Source organism: Chlamydotis macqueenii, chromosome 3, assembly GCF_036417535.1.
Source record: "Chlamydotis macqueenii isolate bChlMac1 chromosome 3, bChlMac1.mat, whole genome shotgun sequence".
NCBI lineage: Eukaryota > Metazoa > Chordata > Aves > Otidiformes > Otididae > Chlamydotis > Chlamydotis macqueenii.
This window is the reverse complement of record NC_141558.1, coordinates 48,518,514-48,533,613: the sequence shown is the minus strand read 5'-3', so window position 1 is coordinate 48,533,613 and position 15,100 is coordinate 48,518,514. Positions and strand designations below refer to the sequence as shown.

At 38.5% G+C, this 15,100-nt stretch overlaps 1 protein-coding gene across 1 annotated transcript; it reads right to left on the bottom strand.

Annotated features, from left to right (window-relative positions):
• Positions 1–1,157: 1,157 nt before the first annotated feature.
• On the bottom strand, positions 1,158–15,084 carry QRSL1 (glutaminyl-tRNA amidotransferase subunit QRSL1). The gene is made up of 11 exons (XM_086744974.1): positions 14,974–15,084; positions 14,527–14,686; positions 13,276–13,374; positions 11,726–11,822; positions 9,365–9,541; positions 6,932–7,107; positions 6,694–6,806; positions 4,969–5,161; positions 4,477–4,594; positions 2,059–2,264; positions 1,158–1,612 (listed from the first exon to the last, which is right to left on the bottom strand). Exons 1-11 carry the CDS (start codon positions 14,995–14,997, stop codon positions 1,401–1,403), a joined length of 1,575 nt encoding a protein of 524 aa, XP_086601100.1. The 5' UTR covers positions 14,998–15,084; the 3' UTR covers positions 1,158–1,400.
• Positions 15,085–15,100: the final 16 nt, after the last annotated feature.

Here is a 15,100-nt window from a genome sequence, read left to right as displayed (position 1 = left end):
CCCTGAAGACTCTTCTATGAAAAGAAGCCAGATGGCATCAGACTAGGAAAAAAAAAGTGTACTTTGTTTTTTTAATATTTAAATTAAAATTTCCATTTTACTTTTAGAACTTCAATCTTGTGGGATTTTTAACCATGTACCATTTTATTTGTGTGGGAAAGGTACTGGAGTAGCTTACGTTGGGGTGTGGAAAATTCACCAGTTCATCAGCAGTTTTTAGAAATAAGGTGATTTTTTAATATAGGTGACAGTACAGTCTAAGACAAGATGTAATTCCGGAAGATTCTGATGTTACTGTATTGTTTTCTCCACTCTACACTTTTTACATCTGTGCAAGCTGTAAACTACGACTGAAAGCACATCTGATGCAAAAACAAATCTACAAACTTAATCCTTTGTACTTTTCTGACTTTTGAAAAACGGAAACTACAACATTCACAACAGGTTATTAATTGTAATAGTAGGTCTTCCAGTCTACCAACATTATGGCTTGGAAATTTGTTTCAAATTACTCTTGTGTTGAATGACTGTCCATGAAGGAATAGGTGGTATTACTCTTATGGAGAATTACACTGAAGAAGATAAAATGAATCCTTACTGAGAAAGAAATTAAGTGCTGATTGTGATGAAGGAAGAAGAGAATAACTACTCAAGGTCTACTAGGTATCTTTCCCCAGAAGAAATCTGGAATTCATCACAACAGATGTAACCAGACTAATCTGCATGATTTGTAAACCTAGAAGTTATTTAACTTCCTTCATGAGTTTGCTAGAAGTAGGTTTTAGGGTTGGGTTTTTTTGGGGGGGGAAGGGGTGGGAGGAGGGTTTTGTTGTTGGGTTTGGTTTTGGGGTTTTTTTTGGTTGCTTGGTTGGTTGTTTTTTTTTAAATACAATGAACTATCTATATGTTGCTCCCTTGTTTCCTTTTGTATTTACCTGCTGGTGAACAGATTCTTGATAGTTTTGTTCCACTGCAGCTCGTCTGGTTGCTTCCACTACAAAAGCCTATGCTCTAGAAGGAAATCAAGACCTTTGGCAACAATGCCATTTTCACAGAAAAGTTCAGGTTAGTTCTGTAATAGGCCAGATACCTTACACACCCTTTGGGGATGAAAAAAAAAAAAAAAACAAAAAAGGACAGCTCCACAGGCATAAGACTCATAATTCAATTTGGTGTTTTTAGTATCAGTTAGAAATGGTTCTTAATAACACAGATGTGTTTACTTAATGACTCACTTTGCCTTAATTACACAGTAACAAGCTATGATGGTTTCATCTCTACATTACTGCATATGGTCTTCTCAAAATGGATTATTATTTCTGCAAAAGAGAATTAACTGCAGGAATACATGTTAGACCATCCCCACAGCTTTCTTGCTTTAGCTGACTAGCAAGCCAGTGTTACGAAAAAGAAGCAGATTTCTGATGCTGAAAGACATCATGATCATGCCTCTTCACTTCTTCTAGCTGGATCACTGGGAACTTTACTTGTTTTTCAAACCATTTAGCAACACTGAGAAGCTGCTTCTCCTGGAATGAACGTCCAATGAACTGAAGCCCTATTGGTAAGCCTCTCTCTGAAAGAGCTGTAGGAACATTTATGGCTGGTAGTCCTGAAAGAAAAAAAGATACACATGCAAAGACTTACTGTTAAACAAATCCGGTTGGGAGTAACTTTTGTAACTAAGAGAACCAGAAAAAAAAAATATGTAGAGGAAGACGACTACTTAAAATAACTTGAGTCAATGAACTAAGGATACTGCTAGGTGATCACAAGAAACTAATCAGAGTGATTTAAGGAGTCAGTATTTTGGCCTCTGGAAGTTGAAAGGATTAATCTTATCTACAGCCCATACTCAGCTCCAAGGTGCCCCACTTTAAAATGTAGTTTTACATTTTAAAGCATTTAATAAATAAACTATCCTTACACCCGGTTATCATTGTAAGACTTACAACACAGAGTGAAATATTCTAAAGAAAAGGTCAAATAGCTGAAGGGAATGGACATTAAAAACGACTAGGCAGGGGAAAACATAGTTGAATTCCTATCCCTACTCACCAGCCATGTTCGCAGCCTGTGTTAGGATGTCATCTTGTGTGCTGCGGGTTCTATTGTCTTCTTTGATAAATTCCATATATGGTGCTGCATCACTCAGCGTGGTAGGAGTGAGTAAAATTTCAACACCACTCTGGAAAACCTTCACAAAGTCATTGGCAATGAGACGTCTGACTTTCTGTGCCTTGATAAAGTAATTCTCATAGTTCCTTGAAAGAAATATGGACATGAGAGCCTGATACTTTAATTAAAAAAATACAGAACTTTATTTCTTAGTTACTGTAGAAAAGACAAGGCCAGTATTCCTTCTGGTTAAAAGACTAACACTGGTACTTGAGTGAAGCTTTGTCATCAAACAGTGTTTATGCTCTCAAAACAATGAAGCTGTCAGAGAAGGAAGAGATGAGGGTATACTGCTGAAGAAATGTGAAGGGAAACCAAAAACCCTGGTTTACAGTAACTAACTAAACATTAAACAACACTTATGACCATTCTGAAGCTAAACTGTGTATTGAATTTCACCGCAGGGCAGCACAGCAAAGCCTAGAAACAATACAGAACTAAGCAGGCCTGGACACAGGCATCAATCACTCACAGGATTCAATTCAGCAAGATACTTAAAGCATGTGAAAAAGTCCCATCATCTACAAAGGACTCCAAATGGACGTAACAGTATATCAGAATACTATAAAGAACTTATCTTTCTCTCACACTTTTTTCTCATGTAAACATGTAGTCTACAGATTTCTAAACTGTCTTTGCACAGCTCTGAATCAGAAACAAATTAGTCAGCTTTATGTCTATTGTTCCTTTTAACTTCATACGCAGAACTGGTAAATGTGGAATCCTTAAATTCAGATAAATTCAGTTTCAAAAGTACTTGCCATCTAAAACCACACCTATTTTAAAAAAAAAAAAAAAAAAAAGGGCAGGAAGGTATTAACAACTGCTACATGCCAGAGTGTTTGTAGATCAAACAACTGAAACTGACCAAAAGCCTCTTTGCTAGAGTAATCTAAAGATTTATGTTTCTGAAAAACTGCAGTGAAAATGGTTATAACCAATAATAGGCAGCAGATTAAAGTGAAGAAGTTACATCATGGGAATTATCCCTTTTTTTTTACAATAATTTCTGAAATAATCCTAGCTGTTAACTTCAGGAACAACAGTAAAAAGAAAAAGGACCTAAAACAATATTTTAAACTAGAAAGACTATTTTGGGTTTGAAAAAAAAAATAGTTCTAAAATACCATTAAATCAAACATGTACTCTCTGTTAATTCTGACACAATGCTGACAAGCTTCCATTGCTTCCTGAACAATCACCTAGTTATTTTACAGGTTTCAAAAGCAAAATAAAAATAACCTGTAAAATGCAACATTTCCAGGAGACACAGATGTTTTTTTCTCCTCTATTTATTCTAAGAATGCTTTCTGAACCCTGGGTTCTCTTCTTCAAAAGTAATTTACTGTGCACAGGAACAGGACTCTCCTGTTCAATCTTGATGGAAACTGATTGTATATTCCCTCACAGAAGAGTCAACTACATCAATTTTAAAGCAGCCTTAGGAAAGCTGATCTGGACACTTGTAACGAGAAGGAGCACACTTGGCAGGAATATCGGCACTCCATAAAAACTGGTTGTTAAATACTGACTGACAGCATTCCTGTCCCTGAGAGCAACTAGAAGTCACATCTGATGACTACTCTTGCTGACAGAGCTCTTTCTGTAGTGCACTTGCTTTGAGACTGATTACACAACTAATATTTCTGTTAGTATCTGAACAAATTAAGATAGAGAAAAATAGCAGTTTTACTAACATAAATTAAGACTGCTGAATAAGGAGTGAAAACTAAGAAAAAAAAGTAAAATTGAATGATGCACCAGCTTCTCTATATGAGCTGGATAAAAACCTGTCTTCTGTAAAGAGTCAGTTCAGTATCTTTGCCAGAGCTTTCCTTTCCCTGTATACTGAGGCAGCGAGCTACAGTTAATCTAATTGCGGTATCTTCTCTAGGAAGAGCTCACTAGACTGTACCAGCAGTTTTTCTACGTGGTTTTAATTAGCTACAGAATGTTTAACACCACGACAGTAATGGCTTCAGTATGATTTCAATATCATACCATTGGATAGATTTTTGCTTACTTTTAACTAATGAGTGCTAATAATAATCTGGTGGGTGGGTGGGGGAAGAAATCATAAAGTTGTTTTACTTATTTAATTCAGGAGGCTGACTGGTAAGACTAAGGAAAAACATTTTCATTCATTATTAACAGTTCACTACATATTACATAGGTAAAGCAATAATACCAGTAGCTCCCAGTGTAGGGATGAATTTTTTTTCATGTCATGATGAACTACTAATCACCATTTGCTTAACAAATTGTTGTCAAATTTGAGTTTCAAGATGTTCTGCTTACTGTTTCAACAAGAAATAGTTTCCTGATAGAATTCTTCCTCTTACAACATCATTAAAGCCTTCTCGTCGTGTTGCAGCATACATACTTTCTGTGGATTTGTTCATGTTAGAACGGTGCCCTGAAAAGAAAAAGCAATTTGGAAATTAATACTTTTTGTAATCCTTGAGATTTAACAACATAAGGTAACATTACACATCGTAATACAATAGCCCACTGTTTGCTGCAGGCTGACATGCTACTATTCTGGAAAAACAAAGCATATTCCTGTTCTATTACATAAATTTTAAGCTCAGACTCTCACACATCTAGAAGTGAAATACATCAAAATAACTATTTATTTACTTATTTTTATTTGGACAGGGTTTTTACTCTATTCTACCTTGGAGAAATAACACCAAACATTCAATCATGAAAAGTCTATCTATTAAAACCAATATTTTTAATGGCATCCAGAAATGTTTCTATTTTCTGAGAAAAAAGTGAAGGCCTTACCATATTCCAGTCCATCAAACCTGGCCATATTTGATGCCACTTCTGCTGTGCACAGGACATGATAGCAGACAATTGAGTAACGAGTGTGTGGTAGACTCACTTCAATTACTTTAGCACCTGCATTCTTAAAGAGGTCAGCAGCCCTTGACCAGAGAGCCAGAATTTCACTAGAGAGCCCTGGTGCATTATATTCCTTAGAGAAAAACAAGAAGGGAGTGATTTTACACACTGATTTACCAAAATGGCAACCAAAATGCAAATACTCCTTGCTAAAAATGTATTGAAATAATTACCTCACCACTATATGATTTAAAGAACTGATTAAAGCTTCTTGCTTCTACTAAATATTATACAATCAATTTATACATTGATTGCATCACTACACAGTATTCAATATACAGATAGCAATATACAGTATTAAATTAACAGGACTCAGTCTTCTTAATACTATGCTCATCTCAGTAGGATCAACCCACATTCCACAGACCATGGAATTTCAGCAGTTTCTTCTGAAGAAAAAATTGCCCAGTTATCCACTTATTTGCCTTCTCTGCAGTTTGGGGGTAGAAACTCTTCAGGTTTAAATCCTAATACTAGGGCTACTGTGAGTAGGAAAAATAAAAAGAAATTACAGCCACAGTGTATCAGTGGCAACTGGCATGAAACAAACAAAACAACCCACCAAAGAAAAACTATAATCAAGAGGTTGGGAGAAGACTTAGAAAAGTTATGTTCCTGTTTAAGAGCTAAGTTAAAAGATATTCTGTTAAAATGCTCTACTTTTGAAGATACTTGCTTTAGTTCTAACCCACAATATCAGGGTCATAACATTGTCTGATTTCTGAGAGCTATGACCCATGTTAAACATATGCTTGTATCTGCTTAGGATGATCCGTAGCAGTAGAAAACATCTGTCCAAAGGATAAGAATAATTAACTGATACCACTGTTTTAGATTTATCACAATCTAAACAGTATGTTGATAATTAATTTTCTAGGCATACATTTTTTACATTTCACAGATCCTGAATAATGAATTTGTCAGTGGACATCTCTGTTCACGGAATTAAATCTTTTTGTATACTTGTTCCAGGACAAATTCAAATACCGAGAATCAAACCAATAAATGTTATTCACATTGTGCCTTTGAAGGCAGAGTCTTTACTAAATTATAATAGGCAATGAAAAATAGGCTGAAGTTCCAAACGTTGTGCCTTACAGATACAAACACAATTAAATCGCAGATTATGGCTGTCTTTCAATCCCTATTAGAGCTCTCCAGATCACAGCTCCTTGTGCCACTCAAGTGCCTTTAAAATCCTACTTCGTATGAACACAGTGTCATTTTTAGACAAGTATCTCAAAGCACTGGACAAACCAGCACTAACCTCACTGTATGAGAAGGCACTAAGAGCAACTTGTTTGAGGTTATGCAGCCGACTCATGAAAGGGCAACAGAGAGAACCAAGAACTGAAGCTCCCCATTTCCCTTGGAACTTCCCAACAGTACTTCCCATGACGATGACAAAATGTTTTAGATGAAGCATTAGTATATGCTCACTCTGAGTCACCTGGACAGGCAACAGAGCACATACTGCTCTTTTCCAGAGCACTGTTTTAAATCACGAGAGACTGGGAAGTGGTGGGCAACACACAAGTATTTTTTTTTTTTAGGTGTCCTATTTGCTGTTCCTATCCACAGCTGTTGACAGGATTTAAACGTTACCTTTGGAATTCCTATAGAGAGTTTGCTGATATCAGTCAAATTGGGTAGTTCAAATGGCTTAAAGTTGTCCTGAATCGTGGTAGAGTCCTTAGGGTCATGTCCAGCAAGTGAACCTGAAATATGACATGACAAATGAAGAACAGGAAAATGTACACTGGGTAGCCAGAATTCAATTTGTTTTGGGACAATGCCGTAAACGAAGATACGTTGCATAAAAAGGCACGTGAAGTAGCAATACCTAACACAACTGCTGCGTCATCCACACATCTGGTTAGGATTCCTGGCACATCCATGGAGTTCACTAGAGGAATGAGACCATGGCGAGAGATCAGTCCATATGTTGGCTTTAAACCTACTACACCACAGTGAGCAGCAGGGTTTCTGGTAGATCCTCCTGTGTCTGACCCTAAGGCTCTACGATTTCAAAAGGATTATCATTAGTAAAATAATTCAGAATATTTCCAAATAATAAAAATGTATGGCTTTAAGATGCACAGATTTAAAAACATGTGAATTCTTCCAAATTAGAAGTCATAAACACACAGCCTAAATTCCAGTCTGCTCCCTACATTTGCTATTTTTCATCTGTTCTCTTATTTTCTTTAGGGCCTCTGAATTAGTCATCAGGAGAGCCCAGTTCTCTCCACAAAGCAGAGGTAGACAGGCAGAATTTAGGCCATCTGAACATAAATATCTACATCCGCCTTCTCTGTTGGTCTGTTCCAATTCTGTGGACTCCAAAAGATACGTCTCATATGACTCAGTGTACAATTTTCTGACACCGATATCTTATTTATTCAGTAGCTGATACACTAGGAAGCAGCATTTTCCAGTATACAAATAAACACCAACATGATACACTTTTTGCTCCTAAATAATAGGCCATACTTCTCAAAATCTAGGATGTTTTTCCTGTTTCCAAATCTACAAAGCATAGCATTAGAACTCCCAGTTTAGAGTAGCTTAGGTGTATTTTTAGAACATAGTATTATTTTTTCTTTTTTTTTTTTTTACGTTGACTTTTTTGGTTCTTTCACAGGTGAAACCTTGTTTTCTCTAAACCAAAATTTTTACTTCAAAAATTGCAATAGAACTGGAAATTCATATTGAAATGAAACCCGCTCTTCTCTTGTTTTTAATAATTTTAACTCATGCACCATTTAAAAAATAATACAGCTTTCATCCAGATCTTTGCCAAAAATAAATTAAACTTCAGAAGGAGGCATAATTTTATTGAAGTGGGTATGTGACTTTTTCGGAGATGGCTGAACCAATTCAATTGACTTTGCTGAAGTGGGATTTTTTTCAAAGCTTTTGTGTAGATATAAAACATCCTCAATTTTGTAGCATTTCTGTACATCCAAATCTCAGATTGAAAAGACAAAGACTGGCAGCATTCCTGATACTTGAGTGGATACACAATAGGTTATAGGCAATAAAATAGCTGGACAAAGAAGCTCCCTGATCTGACAAAGTGCTGAGCAGTGCAAAACTGGAGTTCGGCACATCCAGCAACTTAAGAGAAGGTGCCAGATCATATCAGGATCAGGCCCTTCTAGCTCAGGACAAGGACCAGTAATCCTTGGGAATGGCTGTACTGAGTTCAGTTTCAACAGTATTAAAATGTTGAGTACGCTACATCCTAGCAAAGGGCAATGAGATGAAGAGAGGTACCATTAAAAAAAAAAATCAAAATAAATTGGGTTTTGTACATAAAAACATAAATTTTTTTAAAACTGTAATCGACATTAGCAAAAAATATTTTAACAATAAAAAGACAGATAATATAGTCTATGCGTAAACAAGAACATAGTAACTAAAGAGCATTCTTAACCACCTTCCAGTTAAGAGCACAACTGAAATAATCTTCTATAAAGTATGCTGCACTATGGAGCTCTAAAAACTCCATAAAATGAAAGGTGTAAAGTTTTAACGAACGGATTTCTTTCAACAGTTGGATGGAGAAGATAGTACAGACAACTGATTTGTTAAATAATGTGTTGCTATTTCATGCAGATAATTTTTGTAAAAAAAAAAAATCCAACTTGTTTAAATTCCTTTAAAAAAAAAAAAAAAACAACAGCAGATCAAAACTCAAAAAACTAAAACTGTCTTCTAACTTTTTAAACCAGAGAAGATTGTAAGTATATGTGTAATAAGTATCTGTGTAACCTTTTGTTAAGTCAGGGATTTGAAAGCTTTTACATCCCAACTCTCATGTAGTATTAGATAACCCTGCTATAAAAACAAAGGAGGGGAGGAAAGATTACCATACTGTTACAAATTAAGGGATCTCCTCATCTGCTGAATTACATTTTCAGCATATATTTGTCACACATTTACTGATGAAGAGCATGTGTGAGAATAACAATAAAACAATAACAATAAAACTGTTCCTTTACTGCCATTATAATTTTATTTCATGCAGTGCAAAGCGGTCATATCAGTACGCTGAATAACACTCAAAATGAATATGCATGAATTGGCTTACATGGATTCACTCTGGCTTTGTGATATGCCACAAATAAACCAGGGATGCTGAAATAACTTCTTGCATGCCAGTACAAATAACCCTCCCATTTCAAACTAGATTATGAGAAAATTATAAAATTAAAATTTTGTAACATATTTTGAGACATTTAATAAAAAACAATTTTTAAAAGCCTCTTACGCAAAACATGTGAAAGATGACACAGCAGCTGCGCTGCCTCCTGAGCTCCCTCCTGATATTACCCAGTTAGACTCTTCGTCCTCAGACTGGGATTTTAGGACAGATTTTTCCTTGTACTGTCTTGAATAACTCCAGGGATTTCTGACTGGTCCAAATACCCCATCCGTACTCCCAGACCTAAGATAGTCAGACAGGATAAATACAGACAGAAGTGACAGGTGACACACTGCATTCACCAAGTTTTTTTTTTTTCTTTATCCAATTCCTCATGCTTCATCCTAGCAAATTCAATTTTAACACAAAAAGACTGGTGTACATAAATCCTTGTGCAGTTAGCTTCAATGTTATGCAGAACTATAAAGCTTATAGATCTCCATCCCTTTCTGATGCAGAACCTGAACTTGTACCTCTTTAACTTCTGCTAATGCTACTGAAAATAATGTCATCACAAAAATATAAAACTGATTTAAACTACATAACAGTAAAGCTGCATGTCTGCTTCAAAATGAAGGTCTTCTGGTTTCCTAACCCTGCATTTGAAAAAGGCAAGAGAAAATGACCACAGTCTTGTGGAAAACCAGGCTGCTAGCAGAATGGGGGGTGGAGGAGGAGGGTGTGGAGAAAGCCCAGCAATAGCAGGAACAAGCATTTCTCTGTAAGTAACATGCTATTACTCACCCTGTAGCCCTCACCTGAGGCCACAGTTCACTGGTTGGTTCAGAGTGCTAGACTGGCTTCTCAGAAACTGGTTTCAGTCAGCTTGTGGTCAGCTAAGTGTGAGCTGCCACCAGCAGTGGTGGCGGGGGTACTTTCCTCCTTCCTCACAACCTCCACCTCATGTTCCACTGGCTCCAGGGTGCCAGTGTTATCAGCCAAATCATCAGACAAAGGAAGCAGTTGACACAGCCTCCTTTGGTTGAAAACCAACCTTACTGAGACATCATTACCTTTCAGCTGGATCAGCTCCCTGATCAAGCTTATGGTGCAGCCATGCTGCTACTAGCATAAGAGACCACACAAACACACAGGCTAGAGATGAGAGGCCCACCGTGGGCTAAGCCTTTTAGGAGTATCCTGTGCTTTGATGAGCTTAGACCAACTGTAATACCATATAATAAGTTTTTTTCTGTGCTTTTTCCCTGTTCTTCCTCTGAAGAGTGTCTCTGACACAGAAATAACTTTATCCAGAACAATGCAGTCAAAGTATTTCCACTCCATCCATGTGAATTCCCAATCAAACCTCTGTCTTTCGTTTACATAAAAACAAAACACAACATTTACTATTTCTCATAGGTAACTAAAGTTCCAGACATTCCTTTCCAGACCCAGCAGTCGTGGTGACTGAGTTCCCATCCCTAACGGCCCAATGCTTTTCATATATACAGCTTGGCTGCCTTCACTGATTTGCTGGGGAATCAATTTGTGAGAGCGTTTTCCAATGTGCTCCTGACAAAAAGTGACCAACATTAACTTGAAGTGTTGCTATAAATTAGCCTGTTCGCAGCAAATCCAGGAGTACTCATGCAAATTACTCCAGTGGCTGATCAGCAGAGTCAGTGACTGCCATCGGGGGCATGATAATAATTAGCTAACGGCAAAACCCACCAGGAAAGGGAGAGAAAAAGGCAGCAATTAACTGCTGGTGTAACAAATTCTACTAACACACTACTGGATTTGGAAGAAGTCTGCTTGTCCTTGGCCTTATGTAAAGACCCTTCTTCCCTCTCAAACACAGCTATAGTCGAACACTATGTTCATAAAACTCAACCTTTATATCATTTACACAACAGTATAAATGCTCAGGGAGAAATTCACGCAGCTCTATACACTCTTACAGAATCATAAAATCATAGAATGGTTTGGGTTGGAAGGGACCTTTAAAGGCCATGTAGTCCAACCCCCCTGCAAGGAGCAGGGACATCTCCAACCAGACCAGGTTGCTCAGAGCCCCATCCAACCTGGCCTTGAACGTTTCCAGGGATGGGGAATCCACCAACTCTCTGGGCAACCTGTTCCAGTGTTCTACAACCCTCACTGTAAAAAAATTTTTCCTAATATCTAATCTAAGTCTACCTCCTTCTATCTTGAAACCGTTACCTCTAGTCCTGTCACAACAGGCCCTACTGAATAGTTTCTTCCCGTCTTTTCTGTAGGCCCCCTTGAAGTACTGGAAGACTGCTATAAGATCTCCCCAGAGCCTCCTCTTCTCCAGGCTGAACAGCCCAAACTCTTCACAGGTAAGGATTCATTATTTTCTAACCTTACAGAAAGAGGAATTAAGGATTACAGGCAGATCAGGACAGATGGCGTGTATTCTATTTAATGTACAATCACACATTAAAAATAATAAACATCACTCACCCCATTGCAAATTCATCTAGGTTTGTTTTTCCTAAAAGCACAGCTCCCCGATCCAGTAATTTCTGAACTACTGTAGCATTGTAAGGAGAAATATAACCTGAAAACAACCAGAATAATTAAGACCAATTGGTGAGAAACAGCTCATTTTTAGAAGCAGCTACTCTGAACACTTCAAAATTGTCATTATTTGCGCATAAGCATTGTTAGTTCACAGTGCCAAAATTTTGCTTCAAAATAATGTGAGTAATTTCCAAAATTTAGCAAAAGTAAACCAAATGCTGTTTTGTGTGCAGTGTCTTTTTTTCTTCTCCCAACTTGCAACCAGTAATTCCGGATTATATATCTCTAGAGCGTGGAGCATAGGCTTCACATAAACAAGTTATCACAAACAAATCACTACATTCAGCTAATTTGCAGGAACTGTCTAAAACTAGAAAAAATGAGAAAACGCTCTTTACAGAAAAGTGCTAAGCTGTCTTGAATTATCTCCCACTACCATGGGATAAAGGAGCATATGGTTAACCACAAGCTGAAATACTAACTGGCTACCCTGTGATCAAATGCGCGCACCCTTGACCACTTACATAAACTAGGATGAGAACTGCGATGCTTACATGAGATCATCTTGGGTAGCAACCAATTCTTTTTGAGAATATTGACAGGGGATTCTCCACCCCCACCCTCAAAGGGAACAAAAAGGACATCAGTCCTAATACTCTCAGCTATGACACTGCAATCAAGCACAATGGGTCTGAGAATGTGCTTTAAGGAAAAAGCACCTCAGGTAATATAACACTTTTTAAAAAGGTAAAAATCATATTTTGTTTCTTCTGCTATTAAAAAAAACCCTCTATAATCAGATTAGGGTTCTGCTACTTTACTTGAGCCATCTTCCACAAAACTGTTCACTTTTACATTGTGCAGAACAAAACAGATGTAAGAAATATTTTCTCCTTTTGCTTTTACTACTTTTCTAATGCTTTGAAAAGTTTCATGACATGTTAATAGAAACCATAAACTTAGGAAATTAAAAAAAAATTAAAAAGCCTTACAGAATGTGTTTGTATATCAGGAATATATAGAAAAGAATTGTTTATGCCTACTCTTCCTACAGCAGCATGAAAAAACTACTAAAGTTAAAAATTATCAACAAATCAAACAAAAAAAAAAAGACTGTCTTTGGATTTTGCTAGACAGAACAGCAGCAAACAGCGCTGACTGCTCTGTTGTAGACCTAGAAGTAACATGAAGCAAAATGCGAACTATAGAACAATTCTAGTTTAGTATAAGGGCTATAATAAACACTGTGTTGTCAAAAGCATGTAACTATAGGAATAAAGGAGATCACAGGCTTAGACAAGAAAAAGATGCGTCTGTAATACCAAATGAGCTTGGCAGAAGAAATTAGATAAACATATTTTCTGAAATGAGTTCAGCTCATTTTTTGAAAATATTTAGATTTCTGGAAGACTCTACTCCACAAACACTCTAAAGAGAAGACCAAGAGCTCTGAAATGAGATTTAATTTTACTTTAAAAGCTCTACTGTACCTTTTAGCATGTTTGATGCACATGTTGTCTCAATGCCAGCTGTATTAAAGTTGTCCTTTACTGCAACAGGAATTCCATCTAAAACACCCAGTGGCTGACCTACATTAAGAATTATTGCAAAGACAATACAGATTAATGCAAAGTGTGCTATATGTATAGTCTACTCATCGATTACAATTTATTTCACATGTCCCTTTGGGTGTTTTTTGGAAGCAAGAACACTATTCACTTAGCATTTGTCTGTTACATTTTCAGGAACCACCTTCCATTCTAACATTGAGCATTCTGCCCAGACCAGACCTGACCCTGCAAAGCAAGCGTGCCTAAGCCTACAATACAGACAGCTGCTTTAGCTGTCCTAAAGGAGTGCTTACCTCTTCAAACGTGACCATGTAATGCTTATTTCAGCCACAGGTGCTGCCTAAACCTACTCCATTCTTAGGCTGGGAGCCATAAATTCTGCCTACCTGATATCCACAGTAGATATGATCTAAAAAAATAATTTTTTTTTTTAGTAGTGAAAAAAGTAGAGAAAAATCTTCCCTACATGACCGATTATCCACCACCCAGCAAAAAAATAATTTAGAATGCCTATGTCAGGATGCAAAACATTCTAGCTGGCAATTTTCTTAAGCTGTCAGAGGACAGCAAGTGTCACCCAGGAAGGAAAACAAGTACCCTGTTAGGTGAAAATTTCGCTTTTCTGTCTTCCAGGAAATGTAAAGGAAAATGAGGATGGTCAGCCTCTAAATTCTGCAGATGACAGGACTTAATGCCATTCTATCCACCAACTCATAACTGCAATTAACAAAGTTGCCTTATTTTCACTTGCTGTCTTAATTCAAAACCTGTTAGGCTGAGCCAGATGTTTGTCCACCTCATCAACAGGCCTGCAAAAGACCTCTGCATCTTCCTGTTGATGGCAACTGTCGGCTACCAATTTAAAATAAACTGCTGAGGGAAAGAAGAGAGAACAAGTAGCAGTGCTGTTCAGGAAGCACTGAGCCCGTTTAATCTGCAGCACTCACCTGGTTTGGTCCAGGTTTTGCCTTTGATTTCAAAACTGAATACAGTAGCGGGTGCCAAGCATGCACCCACGACTATATACCCACAGAAGCCTCAACTGCCAGCCTCATCCCCTAACAGTCAAACGAGTGCACCTCCTTTAAAAAGAAAAGTTGCTTCATCTAATACATAGAGCTCCTCCACGACAGCATTTTAAGGACAAACACCAAGGAGGCGCAAACATACCTGTTCTGTATCTTTTCTCTGATTCTTCAGCCTGCTTCAAAGCAGTTTCTTCCGCTACGGTAATGTAAGCGTTGAGAAACTTGGTGCTTTTGATGAGAGAAAGGCATCTCTGGCAGAGCTCCGTCGGGGTGACGCGTCCTTCCTTCAACGCCGCCGACACCTGAAAGCGCCATCCCCCTTCTGAAGGCAGCCGGGTGACAGAGCCCGCTCCGCGCCGTCAAGGGGATAAAGCGAGATCCCCACTGCCGTTTCAAGAAGGAGATGGCGGGAAGAGCCCCTCCACCCCGGGCCTGTCACCGCCCCAGGCTCCGGGGAGGGGGGACGCCGCGGCGGGCCCGCTCGTCCCGGTCACCTTGCGAGCGAGCCCGCCCCGCCGCCCCCCGCCCCGCTCCTCGGCGGGCCCTCCCCGCACCGCGACGGCTCGCAGGGCGGGCTGGCGCCACTCACCTCGCGGAGGGAGGCGCGCAGCATGGCGGGCCGCTCCCCGCCGCCTCACGCCCGCCGGCCCACCGCTGCCACCCTTCTCCCGGCGCAGCTGCTGGGCGCCGCCATCTTGCCGCAACATCGAGCGGCA

Excerpts from the sequence above, each read along its gene's own strand:
- QRSL1 (XM_086744974.1), bottom strand. The coding sequence starts at position 14,997 with ATGCTGCGCGCCTCCCTCCGCGAG. Across the intron at positions 11,823-13,275 it reads TGCATCAAACATGCTAAAAG|GTTATATTTCTCCTTACAAT; the intron begins GTACAGTAGAGC and ends GGTTGTTTTCAG. Across the intron at positions 7,108-9,364 it reads TCATCTTTCACATGTTTTGC|AGCCTTAGGGTCAGACACAG; the intron begins GTAAGAGGCTTT and ends TTGAAATCGTAG.